The 21,577-nt window shown below is 39.1% G+C and overlaps 1 protein-coding gene across 1 annotated transcript in view; it reads right to left on the bottom strand.

The window, feature by feature from the left end:
- MICU2 (mitochondrial calcium uptake 2) overlaps nt 1-21,577 on the bottom strand; it is a 155,656-nt gene that overhangs the window by 6,624 nt on the left and 127,455 nt on the right. The window contains exons 7-9 of the mRNA XM_083833955.1: nt 18,481-18,543; nt 8,548-8,645; nt 73-244 (exon numbers count right to left, since the gene is read on the bottom strand). Coding sequence (XP_083690081.1) covers nt 73-244; nt 8,548-8,645; nt 18,481-18,543 — 333 coding nt within the window. The remainder of the gene's footprint in view (nt 1-72; nt 245-8,547; nt 8,646-18,480; nt 18,544-21,577) is intronic.

Genomic DNA, 21,577 nt, shown 5'->3' with positions numbered 1-21,577 from the left:
GATACTCGTATTCAAATGAAAACCTGTACATGCAAATGAGGAAGCAAAACAAAGCATAGCGTATGTACCAACCTCTCCTGCCTCAAATCTGTCCTTCACATTCTGCCAGTAAATTTCATTGTTTTCCTCATCAGTGAAATACAGCAACCACTCCGCAAAGTCCTCTTTTCTCATGACGTCCAAACCCTTGGAAAACTGTATGAATTCCATTTCTTGCACTTCTGTTTGCAGATTTTCCATGAACCTAAACGTGAACAAATATTACCCAGCAGTTAATACCAGCACCATTGTATCACTACTACTACACTAAATGCATTAGACTAACTCCTGGGAGGAGGAGTAGACTAACTCCTAACCACAGATACTATCAACATCGTTGTTTAAAATGCTTTTGGTTTGACTGCACCTGTCTGTGGGTGCAGATTTGCTCCCACCGCTGCATTTCAGTAACGACACCAGCAGGGTGCTCCCTAAGCCTGCGCACAGAGACTTCTGCTGCTACGATAATGTACAGATACAACAGTTCAGACACCAGAGAGAAATGTTTGAAAATGTGCAGATAATTAGATAAAATGATCGATGAGGCAGTATCATAACGAATGAGTGAAAAAGGACATGGTAGCTAAAGGCCTGACACGGGATTTATGAAAATTCATATTAATGAGAGAGGAATGACAAGGTTGGAAAGTACCTAGAAAGAGGCCCCAGTAATCACAGAGGTGAAAGAGAAAAGGAAACTTGAAATCATCACTATGGGAAAAGATGACTAAAAGCCTTACAGACTGCAAAGCCTCAAACTGCAAAAGGGGGTTTGGCAACTCGGTTCTGCACTCATGAGAGAACGGATTAGTGAGGATTATAGATGGCATGTAGAGGGTTTGGAAGAGCACAGAAAATGATGTTGCAGGTATTTGGGAAGGTAGGAAAAGAGCTGTCTGAGAAAGGACGGTGTGAACATTAGGGGTTTTAGGAACCACCCGTTCTTCTAGGGAGAATAAGAAAAGCCACACAAGAAACGAGTAACAACGTGCAGGTGCAGAAGCTGGAACTGTATAACTTCGAGTTTCCCCAGTTTGCTCTGTGTGGCCATTATCATTTCTTCTGGCCTGATGTGAATTTTGAGAAGGAAAAAAAATAGTGTGCAAGCCATTTAAAGATGGGGCAATGTATAAACAAATGCTTTTTTTCAAATGCTTTTTTTTTTAGTGAACATAAACGTTAAAAACACAACCATGCCTGCCAGAATCCTTTCATTACATCAAAAGAACAGTGCTTTATTGAGTTGCAAAAATTACTGACGGGGGGAATGAAATACTTCTATATTGGGACAAAGCAATTAGTTGGAGAAGAGGACAGCCAAGGGTCTGTGTAGCAAAGAGCAGTAGAGGCTCATTTGCTCATCAGTTTGCATGGCCTCACTGGATTTGAATTCTTTTCCCTGAAATTAAGGCATTTTAGCCTGCACAGCTATCTTTAGTTCTTTAATGAGATCACTCGGACAATTAGTAGCTTGAAGCTCTGTGAAGTCTATAAGGGTTTAGCTGAAGACTGCTCCTGCAGCATAATCTCTCTCTTGTATTTTCTTCTCTGATAATTAGAGCTGCACATGCAAATAAAGGGCCAACAAGTGCTTCACTGCTCTGGACATGCAGGTAAGTGAAAGCCTGACACTGGAAGTGAATTTAAGATTCACGCTGTTGTCTTAAGGACCAGAAGGAGCTCACTTGCAGCTCGCAAACCTGAGATGGCCCAGCGCAGGCTGGCAGCAGCAGTCCTGTCCCACCACCTGGAGGAAGGTTGTAGGGCTGCTTGTAGGGCTGTGTGCGTGCCCTCAGTGTGCAGGATGGGCTGGTGGAGGAGCGACAGCGTGAGCAGCAGCAGTTTTTTTTTTGGCTGGGGGAACTCAGAGCACCATTGCCTCAACAGCCTTTCAGAAACTGGCCGCTCTCTGTTTTGAAGACCCTGATCCTCAGACCACTTCTTTCAACCCACTGCATCTGCTCACGGTGACCAGGTAAGCGGGACAGGGGCCTCCCTGACACGCCGGCAGGACCTGCTGTAGAGCAGCCATGGAGTCGGTCCAACAGAGACTGACTTTGCTGCCTCCTGGGAGTGTCCACCAAAAGTGAGAGTGGATAGTATCTGGGACGTGTGGCTTCTGCTTGGCTGGAAAGTATCTGGGACGTGTGGCTTCTGCTTGGCTGGAAGCCACAGCAGAGGCCATGCAGAACAATACCTGCAGCTGTGACTGTCGTCTCCAAACCATGTAACATCCAGTCTGGGGAAGGAGCAGCTGCTGAAAACGAGGTCGCTTTCAGAAATATGGCAAAGATATGGATATAGGGAAACAGGATAGTGTTCATTTTAGTGTTTTATTTTCTTGTCTTTTACTCTGTGAAATGTGGACACACCTTGTGACAGGCATAAGGTCTATTCTTAAAAGTATAAGGTATTTATCTTGGGGAGATAACTCGTGGTCACTAGCTGTTCTGGTCAGTTGCCACAAGTGATGACTAACTATACATTCTTCCATCTTTCCTGAATATTGTATTTGCAGGTTCTACTTAAAGACAAAACTCTCGGTGACCCACCCTCTGGCCATTCCCTGTCAAGGTAGGACAGCTGAAAGACCAAGTGTTCCTACATGCCAAAGAAGGAGCCGGTGGCCTATGTAGCCACACACATCACCCAGCTGAATGGCGCAGCAAAGCCAAGGAGAGTGAAGGGTTTGGCTGAGGCATTTTTGCCATATGCTTGCTTCTGCACCCTCTTCTAGTCCGACAGAGAACGAAGCACCGTATCTTCCTGTCTCACTGTGGGTTTTCCATTGCCTTTTCTCAGGCCTGGGTTCTTACCCTCTCCGGTTGCTTCCAGGCAGCGTTACTGCACACCAACTGTTGCACAACAGCCGTGCCCCTTCCTGCACCAATCGGATTAGGGAGGGGAGCAGGAATTACTTCTTTAGGTATGAAAAAAATTAATGGGTATTTCATTTCAACTTGTAGGCTTGCTCCTGGCAAGCTGGAGTGGGAAGATTTCCTGCTGTACCAAATGCTACTTGGAGCAGCAGCTGAAATGTGTAATTTAAAATTTAAACGTGATAGTCTCCCATATTACAAAAATTAAAATACCATGAATCATCGCATCAGTATTCTAGGTCACTCTTATTCCCAGATGTGAGAGTTAAAAATCCTAATGAGTTTTTTAAAGAGAAAGTTATTAAAATTTATTAAAAATAACTTTCTGGTTAGGAAGTAAAACCTGATGCTTATATGCCAAGACACCACTAGGGATACTTGCTTTTTTATCTTCTGGATCACGGTGTGGCAAGTTTCAGCTAAAAATTCCTTCAAAATTTCTTCAGATATTGGGAAGAACAAGCATATTGATGAAATTCCTGCTTTCCTAAAGTCAATGGCTGTGGACTTTGAAGGAAGACGGAAAAGGATTCTGATCTTAGATGTGCTCTTCAATTCAAGAATAACTACACTGGAAATACTCTTACACTGCAGTAGCTTGAAAAGAAAAGCAAGTCCTGTTTCTAAATAATGAAAAGAAAAGGTAAATCATAAATTTGTAAGATGGGGAAAAGGCAGGGAACAGACAGTACTTTCTTTATGACAGGCTGTTTTATCCACACTCTCTGAAACACCCACGTTGAAGGCCAATGGCCAAATTTGTTATCATGTTGCAACAGCATCCAGAAACCTTATCAGCATTTAGCCCACATTCTGTAACGTGCTTTACAGATCTATAGAAAGAGGGAGTCTCTCAAGACTTTGGCAACTCAGCCTTAATAGAAGTGAAAATGTAATAAAAGTGGGGAGACCTCAAGAATGCAGCTATTCTCTCTCCAACCTGAGATGTTGCAATGAAGTGCTAGCTTCCTTATGGCACACAAAGTAGTAGAATGAAAAGCAAAAGGAAGGGTTAGGGTAAGTTTTCCTTCCTATACCTCTTGATCTGAATTCAAAGTCTGTACAGAGCTTCAATACTCTAACGTAGAACTGACCAGTGCTTGTGGCACGGTTTTGCAAGAAGAAAACTTGACAACAAAGATAGAGGTGAGTACACCACCCTAGCATTTGTACTTTATTTTGGCTCCTCTTCAGACGCTGAAGTCATGTTGGAGACTTGATAACCCTCTCTGCAATAAAGGACTGCTACAAGAGCTGCAAGGCTGCCTTTTTTTTGCAAATATGACTTTTCCAGAACAGAATATGGAAAATCTAATAAGGGCTTGACCATTAACCTTCACAGAACATTTAAACACACACTTATAAATTCAGCTTTGCAAGAGGTAAGACAGTTAATCAATTTCACCATTTTCAGAATTATGGGCAAAACACCCTTTGATTTAGTGTTCTCAGTGTTTCCAAATCAAACATAACAAAACTACTCATTTTCATTTAGAAGCACTCTGTAGAACCTAATCAAGTGATTTGTTTGATAAGTATATAGGAATGGAAGAAACAGATTCTTCTCAGCTTTATTACTAAATATTTGGGAAATACTCAGATTCAGCTGTGACAGGAATATAAAACCAGAAAGCCAGATTTTGTTCTCATCCCTTCCCCTTTCTCACTGTCTGATTCTGGCTGCATGACATGTAATCTCTACATGAATTAGGGGCCTATAGCCATACATACACACATAGATACAAGCATAGGTACTGAGACGAATAAAGAGACAATGATAATTGTATTTTTGTTAAAGCATTTCCAAATGCTAGATGAAAATCATTGGAAATGTGCAAACCATCACCACAGCAAAAGCACCACTGGTTGATGATGCTACTTGTAAGATTCTGCCTCCATGCATTGGCACAAATAAATTTCAGCCCTAGAAGCGTGGTTCAGTCTAGATCATTCTGGTTTCTTAAATGAAGGGTTTCAAATGAAATGTACAAAGGAATTTCAAAGCACTGAAAGAAAGAGAAACAGGACAGGTGAGAGGGAAAGGCATGTTCTCTGTATGGCTGTACAAACAGTGACTTTTGAGCTAAAGAAGAAAGTAAAGAAGAAACAATGATTAAAGAACATTTCTAGTGCAAAATTCTATTATTTGATGAGAGGTTTGGAAGCAACAAATCAGGTAAGAAAATGACATGAGGTGGATTTAAAACATTAATTTTCATTATATGACTGTTTGATGGTAATTGTTTAACCGTACTGAAAAGCAGTTTTTCATAAGCTACCCCCCAAAAAAGAAACAAACAAACAAAAACCCCACCCCACACCCAAACCCTGATTAGAACAATTTTGAATAATCTTTCCATACTCTCTCCACTTTTTCTTTTCTTCCTTAAAGGAGACTGTGACAGATTTAAGCTTGCTTGGGGACAGATTACAGGAAAAAATCATAGCAGTCATAAACTATTTAGGGAGTGAATTACTGTCTCCTCTTTTATTTGGGATTAGACATACTTAAATAAGATCAGTAAGGGACTTTTTCAGAAAAAAAAACCACGGTGGCTGTCAAGAAGAAATACTTGCTAGACCTAAAAAAAGTAAGTAATTTTCTTCTCAGAATAAAAAACAATACATACAATATAGCTGGAATTTAAAGGACAAGTGAAACATTTTTGGAAGGAAAAGACTGAAAATTATTTGTGTCTCAAAAACCCACTATGACTGTTCTGTACAATAGCAAGAAAAGAGCTTGACTGGTATCACAAAGTATGTAAGGAAAGATTACTTTTTTACATCCACGCTCATAGCAGCCCAAGAAAAGTTGGAAAATGATCTGATATTGTTTCATGGTCTCATTCTTTATGTCCAGTAAAAAAGCAGCTTGAGGACTGTCCTTGTGTGTATCCCCTAACTATGATTTCTAAAGAATCATGTACCAGCTGGAGAGAAACGCAGAAGGCATTGTTAACCATTTTCCCCCTCTATAGTCAATGTGCCTCCTGTATTTGGGGCTGTGGCATGGAAGGCACAAGAGGTGGCTTGCTTGAGCACCACACTGCCTGAAGATGCAGTTTTCATTTTCTTTGTGCCATTTGAGTACAAAGAAATGAGAACAAGGCAAATTAACTACCCTGAAATATTGACTGTCGCTGTCCAACATTTTTTAAATGTTTGAACTGTGGGCTGAAAGGGTTGGACATCACTGGTGAAAGTGTAGATACAGATGGTTGCACACTTACAAAAGGATTTTTTTTTTTAAGTCAGCCAAACTGAATAGGGAGCATAAGGAATATACATGTAAGTAATGAGGTGAGAACACTAGTCTCAGCTTTCTGAATTCCTGTATAAGTACAGTGAAATTTTACAAAGAGAGCATTCCTGCTTTTTTTTTTCCTTTTTTTCCCCCCAAGTTTCAAACCTGTGTGACTCTACAGCACTGCAATATCTGTGTATTTAACTAATGTGACAAGTTTTAGTGTGTCCTAATCAAATCTAATCACCCCTACTTTCTACTAGGTACTACACTGATCAATGGAAAAGCTTTCTAGGCAAGAACTTGGAAAATGATAAAAGCATTTACCATCATTATTTTCTGCTTTTGACAATGATCTATGTCTGTACAGCTCATCAGTCATCTCTTCTAAAAACAGTGTGGCACTTTGATCAAACAGCCAACAATAGCTTCCCGCGTAAGGTAAAATGTTATGAGAGGCCATCAGATAGAAATCACTTTTTCTCTGAACAATAGGAACCCAGAAATGATGTGCTTGATTTACTTGCAAATAAAATCATGTGAAAAGTGATATCTTCACACAGGTTAAAAAGACACTGATCCTTTTATTCACCTTTCTGTGTGTTAAACAAACTTCACTGTCATGTTGCAACTGAGATGGAGTGTCTATGCAGTGATAAAGAGGCACATTCCAACTCTATGAAAAAATAACTGCCACTGTTGAAAAATTACCTGCATTAAACCTTACACTTATCCCACAGAATTTAAGAGCAAGATGTGGGAGTTTGATTTTGATTACAGGCCTCTATCTGTGTGGTAGGCAAAGGTCTTTAACCTACACGTTCTGAATGTACTAGGTACATAGTTTTATCAATGTAATACCTCATTGGGTCAGTGTAGGATTTTATCTAAAACCTGAGGCATTTCAGTTTACACTGTATATGCAAACACAACCTTTAACTGGTGCTCTCATCCTTTTGTTTCACTGAGAGGATCTATGGCATTTATAGAGAAGGGATCTATAGGCATCTTGAACTTATTTTACTAAGATTCCTATTGAGTTGAGGCCTTCAAAAGAGAAAGGCTGTTTATTTAAAGGCTGGTATGTGCCTGAGCCAATGGAGTGGAACACTCTTTAGACTTAGGAAAACTGTCACTCTTCCTTTTTCACTCTGTTTTTCCCCAAACATTTACTGATTGCAAGAATATCATTTTTTAAGAGGGATGACAAAGATTCCACTGATTCTGAAAATTCAAATAAACATTTATCCCAGTTTACATTCACAGTCTGTAAATGTCCAATTATTTTTGTAGAAAAGATAATACTAATGTAGATAATGTTCTCTTGATATTTTGTTCAAGATGTGTGTTAAGATTCACACAGGTATTTAGTTATTTAAAAGTTGTATTTATCTCAAAGTGTGCATTTGGATTCTGGGCCCAAGTTCACACAGCAAGATGTGTCTTGAGTTCATACTAGAAGTAGCAATTGATCTCCCAAGTAACGGAGCGTTAAGTTGTGATGCTGTGTAAGTGGTGGTCATCATTACTGACTTAAATAAACACTGAAAGAAGGATCTCCTTCAATATAACACTAATAGCTGATACCCAGATGGGTTTTCTAGTTGGAACCAACTACAGCAGAATTTTGTACTCTGATGTAGACAAGTATTACAGCATCTTTCTGACACGTGCATGGTGCATAAACTGTATGATTTCCTACCCCATTCTTAAAACTTTCTCTGAACTGATTTTGCAAAGCTTACAGTGAAATAGACTGACATACAATGCTCTTTCCAGCAGTAATGGACACTTGATATGCCACTGAAGTTTCTATCTGATGTTCTGTTTACCATCTGCCTTAATTCCGAGTTCTGACGTGTCACAAAGTATCTATCTGCATTATCCCCTTGCAAAAGTATTTCAAAGGATGAGAAAAAAAGGAAAGTTTCGACAAAAGTTGGAATTTGAAGCAAGCAGAGAAATTGCCTGTATCGTTCCATGACGGCTGTAATGGGATGGGGAACATCTCAACTTGGTAAAGTGTAATTGATTAGCAGACACTGGTGATGTGATCAAGAAGAAGTAAAATACACATGACTCATACTGTCTTACACTATGCCATTGCAGAGCTGCCTAGAATGGTAGTCTCAACCCTCACGGCCTCCAGCCCCACTGCTGCTTTTGAGTCCACCACAGCATTCAACTTCTCCTGCAGACAGCTGATTCAACGAGATAAACCAGAAATTTAATCATGCAAAATCATGAATAGTCTCCTGATTATTACCCGCTTAACTTTCTGATCCAAATCAGTGTGGGGTCAGATTAATGCCAGTGTTGGTGCAAAGTAAAGGGGTAGGAACAGGACTGGTTGCTGTTAGGCTGGCCTAGTTGAAAAAATACCTGAAAAACTCAGAATAGCGAAGTTTTTCCTTTCCTTCTTTTCCAAAGAAATGTACCAACAAGATGGTATTAACATCACAGCTTTCCAGTTCTGTTCCCTAAAAAAAAAAAAAAAAAATAAAAAATTTGATTATTACTATCTATTCACAAGGAATCTGGAAATATTTATTTGAACGAGAATTTCACAAGAGATGCTTGTAATTTAATTACTGTTCCCAAAGCTATCACACAAGAATTTCAAAGCTGAATACTTCTTTCACATCAATTGGTTACACTGTGTATATGCACTGCTTCTAAATATTCGGTATGAAAGCTGAGTACAATTTACAACCACCTTTGGTGTATTTTATTATTAGAACTGAGAATGTTGCTAGTTAAATCTTTAAAAGGCCTTATGCTTAGGTGAATAGGGGCTTTAAATAAAGTTAACATCTCTGTAAAAAAAAGTTTTTAGTCAGGCATTTCTAATTTGTTACAGTCATTTAAAAACTATAAATAAAACTAGAAAAACACAAACTTTCACAGTATTCTATTATTATATGGTCTTAGAAGGCTTCTTGCCAATCTTCAGTGTTCTTCATTTTTTCTACATTTTCTAAATCTGACGAAGAGATTTCTGCAGAAAAAGGATGCACATTTTTTCAACTCAACAGCATCTTTAACAAGCCTAAAACCACACATAATGCTGGATTTCTGCTCTATTCTTCTTTCAGCACTAGCATACTGGCATTTCTTTGAACGCAACAAAACACTAAGCAACATGAAGAGAGATTTTTTTTTAAGTCCAGAGGGATTTCAACAAACTATTCTTATGACATCTAAATAGCCTCTGTGTCTTTTATCTGGTTGAAGAGGTAAGATGAAAGACAAGAGTCTATTCATAAGATTTAATACTAATGGTTATTTAGCTTTCAGCATCATCAGTAACTAGTCCCATTAGCCCACTGTGTGTTTCATGCTTACTGCATATGTGACACAGTTATTTTATAGTTAAGAGGTAACATTCCTCGTTTCTACTGCAAGCCACAATTCACTAAATGTCAGTGATACAAACTACATATGAGTGAACCGAGAAAAAAAACTTTTCAAGCCATATGCAAACTGCACTTATTGAACTTTATCATCTAACTGCAGACAAAGAATATTTCAATACCCACAAGGTCCCTCCTCCTAAAGTTTGATCACTCCAGATTACTGATCAGAAGACTGAAGCATAAATGTTCATATAGTTTTCTCTAAAGTCAAAAGTCAACCTTTTGTGTATGCTTGTTTGCATGTCAAACCCTAACTACTGACAGAATGCAAAGTTTTCTAAGAAGAATCAGAGAAGAATCAATGTATTTCTCATTGCATTGAGACTCTAATCTGCTTTTTGTGCTTTTTGCTTATTTGTACAAAGAACACTTGAAAAATGCAAGGAATACATTTGCTGATGTCATTTTTAAAACGGAACTCTTTATTATGCAATTTAATGCTTTCAATTTAATGAATCCATATTAAAATCAGTTTTGTGTTGTGAGCTGAAAACCAAAGTTTAAAATAACATTTTAAAAACTAAAACTTCAACAGAAAAAGACTTTTCTTCTATTTGGGTTTCTCTAGTTACAAGCTAGAAGAAGACATACAAACAATAGCTCTCTCTTCTTATCTAAGATGACAAAGCCTATCCCTGGATTTATAACAAATATGCACCTACTTGTTGGCTACCCTCTTTATCAGTTTAAATTCCAAAGTGGAATTGGCAGATGTCCAAACACTCTGTTAGTGAGAGCTAAACGTATTTTAAAACCAGAAACCAGTACATTTCTTTAAAACAGAATATGCAATAGTAGACCAGAGAGGCTACAGCTTAAGGGTAAAATTTCAAAAAATTGCTTTTACTAGAGTTAATGCTATTAAATTAAAGTACATGTTAGTACATAATTCCTTTTTGTCCACAGAACCATTAGGAGCTTTTGCTACTGAAATCTATAAATTAGTACGAACACGAGAAATCTTTGTTAGAAGATAATGAGAGCTCTATTAATATTTCCAACACCTTGCCCTCCTGAGCTTAGGTAGAACAACAACTTACATTTGGAATGTCTCTTGGCAATCGGAATGAGATGATAACCTAATCTTGCAGCTGTAAAAAGGATCAGACTTTCAGTAGCTTTCAGTCACAGAACCACTATCTAAATCGAGTGAAAGTTTGTATTCTGATGTGTCTGGTGGCTTCAGCCCTTAGAAGGTGCACTACAGCAACTTCTGGGGCTGTGTGCTTTACAGAAAACTGAGGCACACAGAGCAGAAGGGATGGTGGTGTTCTGACTCTCATCTTGATGCAAGCATGGAATGGGGCAGGGACATGTATCTCAGCTAGGGAGTTCAGACATGTTCCTGGGTCCACTGATTCAGACGGAGAATCCTGAAGACCAAGCTCTGGTGCCACTCAAGTCTATATCATCTAATGAACACGCATGTACATACTACAAACATGAGCCTATGTCCTTAGAGTAATTTTAACACCTTGTACACTTTACAAAAGCACTAATAACTGATGAATTATGCAACTATTCCTTTTTAAATGAAATCATACAACACGATATTTCCTTTTAATGTTACATAGACTGTTAATACAGATGCTGCAAACAGTGAGTCACGGGAACAGACCTACCTAATCCTGTACCTCCACACTGAGCTTTTGACATTTAGGACCTGATACTGTAGCAAGCAGCAACAAGTGCCACCGAGAAATGTATCACATAGTGAGACAGGATTTTCATAATAATGTACCTAACTGATTTCCAAAACTCATCTGAAATGTTAATAGACTTACTGTCTTTGGATTCTTACCACCTTTCATCACAGAATTTGCTTGAGGCATGACTGGAAAGTATTAATCATGATTAAAATCTGTAATATGTTCCTTGTTCTCTTACTTGCTTCCTGGGAGATGGCATTTGCTTTACAATATATTGCTTTAATAGAAAATGTAAAATAATACATATTTTTTATTTTTTTTTGTTAAGATAGATGGACAGATGGTGAGTAGATGTATGAAGAACAGTAGTAAAGAAAGGAGGGTCAAGGAGAACAATATATTAATTTCTATCTGCTAGGGATGACACATCTTTCTGAAGTTAAGACTAAATCCTTGCAATCTTCATGCTAGGTTTGAAGAATTCTCTGTCCCTGGAGGTCATCTAATCTTCAATCTAAGCAGCTTCCCTTCAAACACAGCTCAAGACCATCAAGGTTTTTGTCATTCTGAGAGTCTCCAAGCTGTTGGGATATATATCCTGCAACTCTATAGTTATAAGAACTATAATTCAGTTGTGGGAAGTAGTTTTTAAAGATGCATCCATTATGATTAATCCTACCATGTTCAGCCAGTCAGAAAAATTGTAAACAGGCAAGCTAGGGAGACTGGGAGATCCAGATCTCCAAAAGCAGTCGTTTTTTTGGCAAAGCCCAGCCAGCCCAGCCAGGGCTCCAGAATGAACAACATGTAATTTTACAATGAATCAGCTTTAATCATGTAAATCCATACAAAATCATGAATGTTTTGCAAGGCACTTTCTCACTGGGTAGTATTCAAGAAACACCAGGTCTGGTACAGACAGGCTAAGCTGTGCATGTTTTTTTTTCTTTTTTTTTTTTTTTTTCCTATACAAAGCATAACAGACAATATCTGATAAGAAATCCCAAGGAGCAGTTTCTAAACAACAAACAATTTATATCTAGCATTTGACAATATTGAGCACTCCCACTGCCTGGGGGTTAGCTGTTTTTAATGACAGCTGATGCTATGGAGTGGCTATGCTGTACCATAATGGCTTGATCTAGGAGGAAAATGTAACTTCATGAGTATCACAGAATCATAGAATGGCTTGGGTTGGAAGGGACCTTAAAGACCATCTAACTCCAATGCCCCTGCCATGGGCAGGGATGTCACCCACTAGATCAGATTAGCCAAGGCCCCATCCAGCCTGGCCTTGAGCACCTCCAGGGATGGGGCATCCACAGCTTCTCTGGGCAGCCTGTGCCAGTGCCTCACTAACCTTACAGTGAAGAATTTCTACCTAATGTCTAATCTAAATCTATCCTCTTTTAGTTTAAGACTATCCCCCATTGTCCTACCATTATCTACTCGAGTAAAGAGTTCCTCTCCAACCTTTTTATAAGGCCCCTTTAAGTACTGAAAGGCTGCAACAAGGTCTCCCAGGAGCCTTCTCTTTTCCAGGCTTAACATTCCCAGCTCTCCCAGCCTTTCTTCACAGGAGAGGTGCTCCAGCCCTCTGACTGTCTTTGCAGCCCTCCTCTGGACTCGCTCTAACAGCCCCACGTCCTTCTTGTGCTGGGGGCCCCAAAGCTGGATGCAGTGCTCCAGGTGGGGCCTCACAAGGGCTGAGTAGAGAAGGACAATCTCCACCCGCTGCCCACCCCTCTGTTGGTGCAGCCCAGGACGCAGCTGGCCTTCTGGGCTGCAGGCACGCACTGCTGGCTCGTGTCAAGTTTTTCATCCACCAGAAGCCCCAAGTCCTTCTCTGCTGGGCTGCTCTCAATGAGTTCTTCTCCCAGTCTGTGCTCATGTCTGGGATTGCCCCGACCCAGGTGCAGCACCTTGCACTTGGACTTGTTGAACATCATTAGGTTCACACTGGCCTGCTTCTCCAGCCTGTCCAGGTTCCTTTGGATGACATTTCTTCTTCTTTGGTATCAACCACTCAGCTTGGTGTCATCTGCAAACTTGCTGAGGGTGCACTCAATCCCATCATTTATGTCATTGATGAAGATATTCAAAAGCGCCAGTACCAAGACAGATCCCCAAGGGACACCATTTGTCACTGGTCCTCTGCTTGCAGCGCCCCACCCCAAGGCCTGCCTCTGTTCCTGAGGAGATATAGAATAAAAAAGCTTTCCAGGTGGAGAGGATAAAGCTAATCCAGGAGCAGACATTGTGGGGACACTTTATGACAAAAGTAGGAGTAGGTTCCAACTTGAGTTGTTGCCAGCAGGGTGAGAGGGACCCAAACTTGCTGAATCAGGTCTGAAAGGCACGGCGGTGGCAGTGGGGGGAAGCAGCTTTGGTGTGAATTCTTCGCAGGAGTTCAGGCCCTGCCTCTCTGTCACACCATGCTTTAAAAATATTAATTTCCATAAAAAGTAGAGAATTCGTAATGAGGACCCCCCTCAGGAGGTATTAAGTTCTGTGAAGCACGCTCTTTTGATTAATGTTAATTTGGCCTCCGAGGCAAAGCACGCACGCTCCCAGCACGCCTGAAGCTCCCTGCTGTCTGCGCTGAGGCAGATCCAGAGCTTGTCACCAACATCCCCACCCCGCTGTCCCACCACCTCCCCAGGTGTTCCACATTCAGGCCCCCAGTGCCAGTTGTCTCATAATGCCAACTGAACCCAATTACGTGCAGCTTTTCCAGTTTGTTCCAATTAATTTTATAAGTAAACGCACTATGTAGTCCTAAGAGCAGAGCAACCTTATTACCAAATTCTTACAACTTCTGATTGTAGGACTACAGCTGTTATAGCTGTCAGGCCAGACCCTGTGTCCTTCCTGGCTTATGAGGAGCCCACATCGCTATCTAGCATCTCGAGCTCTGTAATTGAAAGGGCTTCAGATGAGGTTACACAGCAGAGACTAAAGGAGGAACCTTGCCTCACGTCTGTAAAATGGAAAGCAATGCTGCTGTGACCACAGCAGACTTCCAGATGAACTCCTCGTGGGAGAGACTTTCACTGTCCAGTCCCAAGGTAATGTACCTGCACAACAGGCATCTAGAAAGATGTCAGAAAGGATGTTTATTCATCTCTCTTGAGGCTATAATGTCATCAAATTATGTGGAAAAATAAAATAATTTCCTTGTCTGTGAGCAACCCAGCAGCTTTTTAATAGCTGAATATTTTCATGCCGTACTGCTTGGATCTTTATGGGATTTACCTTCCTGGAGAGGTTCCTTTAAAACATGCAGGATCAGAGCAACAATCCTCATTTTAATGTATCCAAAAGCTGTTCAACGGAATTCGATGTTAATTGGCTGATACAAAACATGCACGTGTATGTTGGAGAAGGCAGTTCAAGAAGAAATGTGTATTGCAAAAAAGTGAAAGGTGACAAGATTTATGATGCGCTCTGAAAATTCGATGTGCTGCACAGACATGTGGTACCCCTGTTACAGAGTATTACTGCACAAGAAGACCATGGCTGTTAATCATCTCCTTCCTCCCTTTGGTTTAGTTAGTCTTTAGTTATTATGAGCCCAGGGCTTTGCAGACTTTGAAGCTATGGACAGAAAATTTTAAATTAATTAGAAATTCTAAGGAGTGGATGGACAAGTTATGATGGCCCACTCAGTCTCCGGGGCTGAGGAGATGCATTGCAATGCTGCAATGCCTGAAGGTCATAAGTGGTGATAAATGTGTGAACGACTAATGTCATTCAGCTCTCTTAGGACAAAAAAAAGGGGGAAAAAAAGAGAAGTAGACAGGCTAAAACAAATGATACACAATAAATAGGAAAATATCCATTTGTGGGTCTAAAATTATACCACTTAGAAGAGATTAATAGCTGTGTCTCCAAGTACTAGTTAAATGTTTAAAAAAATGCATGGAAATGAGATACTTTGTATAAAAATGTGTTCACTGTGGAATTCAGAAGCATACATTTAATCATTTGGGAATTTAACAATGCAGGTAATTCAATTTTAAGAACAACTACAGAAGATTCTGTATTGCCATTCCTTTTCTAACAATAGCTAAAATTAATTTCTAATTTTAGCCATTACACAAAGCATATTAGATTAGAGGTATTGAAACTGCTCGATAACTAATTAATCTAAATTGAAGGGCCCAAGAGCAAAGTCCCTTGTCTAGACCACTGGGCTGTACAGCAGATACCTGCAAACATTAGCACTGTTTTCACTACCAGAATGCTAACGCACGTAACACAAAGAACTACCTTTTTAAGGAACTCTGGGCACCAACACAAAGAACCAACTAGTGCATGTAACTGTACAACGTGTTTTTCAAAATATACCAAACTCTTCTAGCTCATGCACTTTCCTATAACACTGCAACATTCCTCTCCCATTTCAAGAAGGAAGATCAGATGCTCAGCTGGATGTCTTACATGAAAGAGAATGGTTGTGCTAAGAAGAGAGATGCAGCATTGCCTTTGGCCTATGGGGAAGATGGGCCAGGTAAGATAGTCACTGCCCCTGTTAACTTCTGCACTTCTCCAGTCTAGTGATCACCAGACTGATGGTTCTGTAAGCGTGCCTGCATCTCTCCTTCACTGTGTGCATGCCTGTGCTATGAACAAATCAGTTTACATGCTCTGCAAAAGTCAACAAGGAGATTTCTGAACAACTGGACTGGTTAAGGCTGGGCGGATTTTTTTTTTTCTTCCAGCATTGATTTTAACATTGGAAAAAGTAAATCCTTCAACTGAAATGTGCTTATTTAAATAACCAAGTTCACTGTAATCCCAGTCAAGGGCCATTCGTAACTGGTAAAATTTTGAATTTTAGAGTTGTATTCAAACTCTCAGTAAAGGAGGCAGAGATGCAAGGACCTAGGAGCACAGCTGCTTTTTCTTTTCCTAACACAGTATGAGTACTGAATGGTATCTCTAAACAGTAAATGACTGACTGGGACCTTTGCCTACACGGTGGACAGGGAAAATACCTGGATATGTATATCTGGTGGTTAAACGAAGTTGCAGACTACCATTTAAATCTTATTTTCATAAATCAGTAACATTTTTTTTTTCATCTGGTATCAGAAACAATCCCAGGAATGCTTTGAAAGAGCAGCAACCTGTATGCAAATTGTGAAAGTATGGAAATAAAGAACTATCTGAAACAGCAAATTTCTGTTGAAATATCCCAACTTTCAAAAAACACTGTCAATTTAAAAGCCATGTTTTATGCTTTACCTGCTTTGCTTGAAAGCAATACTGACTGCCATAAGTCTCAGAAATAAAGGGCAAAGATGTATAATCACAGAATCATTCTGGCTGGAGAAGACCTCTAAGATCAGCTAGATCAACCTTTAACCTAGTACTAAAGTTCACCGCTAAATCATGCTACTAAGTTCTGAATCTACATGTTTCTTGAATACCTCCAGGAATGGTGACTCAACCACTTCTCTGGGCAGTGTATTGCAATGCTGCACAACCTTTTTAGTAAAGAAATTTCTCCTAGTATAGTCACATTCACTGCTTATAAGCACGCTATGTTATGAGAGACAAAAGACAGGATAGAAAAATCAAAAGAAAAATTGTAACAGAATTTCAAGATAGCTGTACTAGGCGAATGTATTTAATTCATCTTTTGAATAGGCTAAAAGTCCACTTACAATCTGCTAAGAAACTGTATTTAATATTTTTGGTTACCATAATTTCAGATTTTTTTCAATGGAGAATTCTGAAGATAAAATTTGAAGCATGACTAAATAGACAGTCAGGCTCAGGTATTTAATTAGCCCCCACTAAGCTTACATGTTTATAGCTACATCTGTCCAACTGTATCAAAGTTTCTCTAGAAATTTTAAACTACAGCTGTGCATTCATGCAGAATAAAGATCCTTCTTCTTTCACTGTCATGGCAGTTAAATCGCAATTGAAATTGGCTTTGAGGAGTAGACAACCCTATTAATGCTAGCTATTTTAATCTGGTGACTTACGAAATGATTCAAAAAAGAAGGTTGTTACTTATTTAAATGATTTTCAGCGGAACTCTGCATGCATATTGACCAATACCTTCATGGAACAGAAACAATTTTTGTTTATGCCTAGTAAATATTAAAGGGGTTACCAATACTGTCACTTCCATTTTTCCCTGGATTGGTGAAAAAGTAAAACACAAGCCAGACCTACTCTCTGTAAAAAATGCTGATGCGTGACAGGTTTGTAAGGCAGATCCTTATATGAATTTCTTATCAAATGCTTCCAACATTAGCAGTCACTGCCCTATTCCCAACTATCCATTTTCAGTTTAAGACAGAAAGCAAATCTGTGGAGAGAAAAATACACTGCATCTACGCCATCCAACTTAAGCAAGAAGTAGTGCTGCTGATGCAAGCAACACCTTGTAGTAATAGATGCAGATAATCCATCTGTACTCTCCCCCTCCTTTGCCCCAGTTCATCAGCTTATCCTGAAGTGTTTTCAGAATGCCGCGAACTTCCCCCTCTATTTTCAGTCTCACTCAATCTCATCCAGGTAACAGAATATGTCTCTGTGCTGAAGAGAGACTGAAGAAAAGATGACAGCTGGCAACGACTCCACTCAGGGAAAAAGGCAGGTTACGCGGTCAGGATTCAGGGAAAAACAGACAGAACTGATCAGGAATTTACCTGCTCTTTTGACTGACGATATGTATTTGCCATTTCCTAATGGTCTGCAATCCAGGGAAACTTCTAACCTGGCTGGAACACTGCATTGTAAAATTGGTTCTTCTTCTGGTCTGGATTTAAGCCATTTCTTTTTGGAAATGGACCTATCTAAAGTAATCCTTGCCTTTGTCATCTTAATGAGATCAACTACATTTCAAACCAACTCAAAATAAGGTGATTGTACTGCATCAGCAGCACTTAGGTAAGTTTAAGGTATCAATTTTTATTTGCAAAGTCATCTTTTCCTATATGGCAATTCAGAGGTTTTCCTTTTTCTTAAGTGTAGAAGAGTTACTTTGAAACAGAGGCTTACAGAAACTAAATAGTGGAGTGACTACACAGTAGTGAAACATATTAATTGCATACATTTCAACAGGACATTCAAAAATGAAAATCATTTTTCTTTTCCAGTTAGAATGTAAAAGTTGACAAATCATGCACTTATATGTAATTAAAACAATAACACTCACCTAAAAACAACAAAGTTCACAGGAAATATGACAATAGCTTTGTAAAAAAAAAAGTATCTCTATTTCATACCTGAAATACTGTTTCATCTCCAGCTGTTTTCAAATCATCTTCCTTCCCAATGATTCTCTGTAGCTGTATTTGTACAGACATTACAAAACACAGGGAAATTACAAGTTTGGTCTTACAAGAGCTTTCTTTTTTTTTCAGAAACTTCTATTAATTTCACCGTTTCTGAATTATAAACTCAATAATGCTTTTGCAAGGTTCTCTAGTCATGACAAGGTATTTGCATACTTAATGATATTTTGCTATTCAGACACACTTTTTCCCAGGAAACTCTGATCTATTGTGGTTAACACAGCCAAGCAGCACATCTGAATCTCTTTCTTGCAGCCCAATGATTACTCTGTTTTTAGAAGAGATGCTTTTGCACTAGAAGCTTAGTATTCACTCCATAAGATCTTGAAACTCCGGGATACAAAATCAAGGGTCACTTGGGGAATAGAAATTATTCTGCGATTTTGATGCTGTCCTCCTACACATTTTTGTGACTTTTGCTATGGACAAGTTTTTCTAGACAAGAAAAACATGCCTGTTCAAATGAGGTACTATACAATTACCAAAAAAGAGTAATTCAATTAAATAAGCAACCATATTTTCAGGACTGGAATGAAGCAGAATGTGGTTTGAGTTTCCACTCCACCCCATAAATGAAATGAATTTTGAATGAGTTGGCCAATACAATCTTTAGAAGTACTGAAATGACTCACACTTGAGAACATACTTTCACTGTCTGAAGTAGAGCTTTCAGGTAATATAGGAAATACATTAATTTGCTGATTATTAAAAGCATCTAAAGTGTATCTTGGCTGCAAGCTTTCCTTACGACTTTATTTTAGCCTGGGAGGACAACAGGACCAAAGAATGAGTGATTTATCATAGCATAAGGTATACCTACCTTTCATAGACATTTGCACGGATCCTCAAAAGGACGGCAAAAATGAAAGAAGAAAGGACTTATTACATTTCAGGTGTAGATACGGACTTACACTGAGCACTCTGGATTTAAAGTCTTTAGGAAAGATGGTTTTAAAGCTAGCTTTTTGACACTGCTGGCTTGTTTCTCAAACATTTCCGAGCTATTCCTCACTCTGCCCATTAAAACTGGGAGAAAAATAATGACCAAATTTGCATGGCCATTATGTTGTGGGCTTTTCAAATCTCTTCTTAGGGCTTTATATTTTTCCTTTTTTTTTTTCCCTGTGTTTTTAGAGAACAATATGGGCTTGTCAGTAGTGGGTAGGAAAAAACTGTGTACTGTTCATGTTGCCACAGGCTTTTGTATGGCCTTCAAATTTTGACTAATTCACCTCTTCCTTCTTTTTTTTTTTTTTTTAATAGCTTCAGTTTGAGTTCCTCAGGATGGTTATTTTCTATTGTTATTTTTTTGAAAGGCATGACTTGTCTACAGACTAGACAGTTCAACAGTACCAGTTTCTCCAAGTTTCTCCAAATTCTTTTTATTTTTGATCACTTACAAAAACGATTGGCCTGTACAGTAAGTGCATTATGAACTTCCTGATAGCAAAATAAAAATATAGACCTCTGGATAAAAATACATCTGCTCCTCCATATTCTCTCTGAAAAATTTCATTTTTTTCTTACTTGAAGTAAGAAAAATGAGAGAAATTTCCAAATGAGAGAAAATATGATTTTTCCTGTTGGGTTTTACTTTTGAAGGACTCTCAGAAGATCTGCAAAGAATACTAAGGAACAAAAACTCGCATTATAATTTTTCTTTCAAGTGTTCTGGAAGATCTTGTTTATTGTTTTCTTAGACTGTATATAAATCCTTATGTTGCTTGAAACTATTCTTTGGGAAAAAATGATGATAATTTCCAGTAGTTTGCAGATTTTTTCCAGCACAATGCATCAACTGCTCGCAGAGGGATACATATTCTGCCCTCAAGCAATGGCCTCTAGTACTGAACTTCTCCATGTAACATTTATCTGCATTTAATATTTATATCTGTTCATCACAGTAAGATACTAATGGCTAATTCAAAGAGAATGAGGACTATTATGCATAATGGATGCCTCTCTACTAAAGGCCTACAAAGTAGCATTTTCTGAAGAAGATGAGCTGGCTGAGAGGATATATCCATCTCCAAAAAAAAACGTGACTTTGCATCTTCCAATTGTTGAAGAGAGAACAGTGCTTGTGGATATTATAATACTGTACAGGTGGTCTATACCAAACCACCACAACTGCTGACAGTGCTTGTTCATTCAGTCTTAGATGAGCCTCTACAAGTTTTCTTGTGGTATCTGCTGTTTTGAACTACTGTATAAAGGCTGTCTATTAAATTTGAATCACATAGCTCTTGTATGTACCATTACCTTATCTCCATTTCCAACAGTTTTGAGCTGTCATTAATTTTACTTAGAAATCACTCATCAGGACAGTCAGGGAAATTCCTTATTTGATGGGGATTTTTGGATCTTTGCTAGCCTTACCCTTGATGGAAGGTCTCAGGTGAAGGTGCCTGAGTTATTATGTGCTCCAGTGTCAGAATCCACTTCAAGGGATGCATATATCTTGAAATCCCTCTTGCCAAGTCTCATATGAATGCCTTGGCCAGTATCATACAGTCCTTGCAAGGATGCAGATAATAAGGCTCTGAGAAACAACTTTGGGCACTCTGGCAGGGGCTAATTCAAGGATGGCACTAAGGTCTGTGAACACCCCATATCTACCAAGTCTGCTTCATTCTGGAACTGCAGGGCAAAGCAAAAAATCCTTGTAAATGCCCACCTCAAAACACAAATTGTTGTGGTTCTGGGCCCTAATACTGGAATAAGGTGCAACGTCTCTTGTATTTTGACTTTTACCACTGAAACATGGATGAATGAGAAATTAGACTGGCTTGAACACAAAGAGATAGGGAGGAGAGAGAGCAGGAGTCTGTCCCCTTCCCTAAACTCCTCCTTGAAAAGAGGAAAATGTGTACAGAAGTGGAAAGGCTATAGAGGAAAAGAGAAGCCTCTCTCCTTCAAAGCATGGAATTGCATTCAAGATCTCCTTTCCTGAACATTCACTTGATATTAGGGAAGAGCAGTGAATCCACTGGGAAATCCTGCATCTCATATTCCTTCAGTGACTGAT

The sequence above is a fragment of the Anser anser genome, assembly GCF_964211835.1.
Source record: "Anser anser genome assembly, chromosome: 1".
Classification (NCBI taxonomy): Eukaryota; Metazoa; Chordata; class Aves; order Anseriformes; family Anatidae; genus Anser; species Anser anser.
Note: the sequence above shows the minus strand (reverse complement) of the source record. Positions and strands in the feature narration are given on the sequence as shown.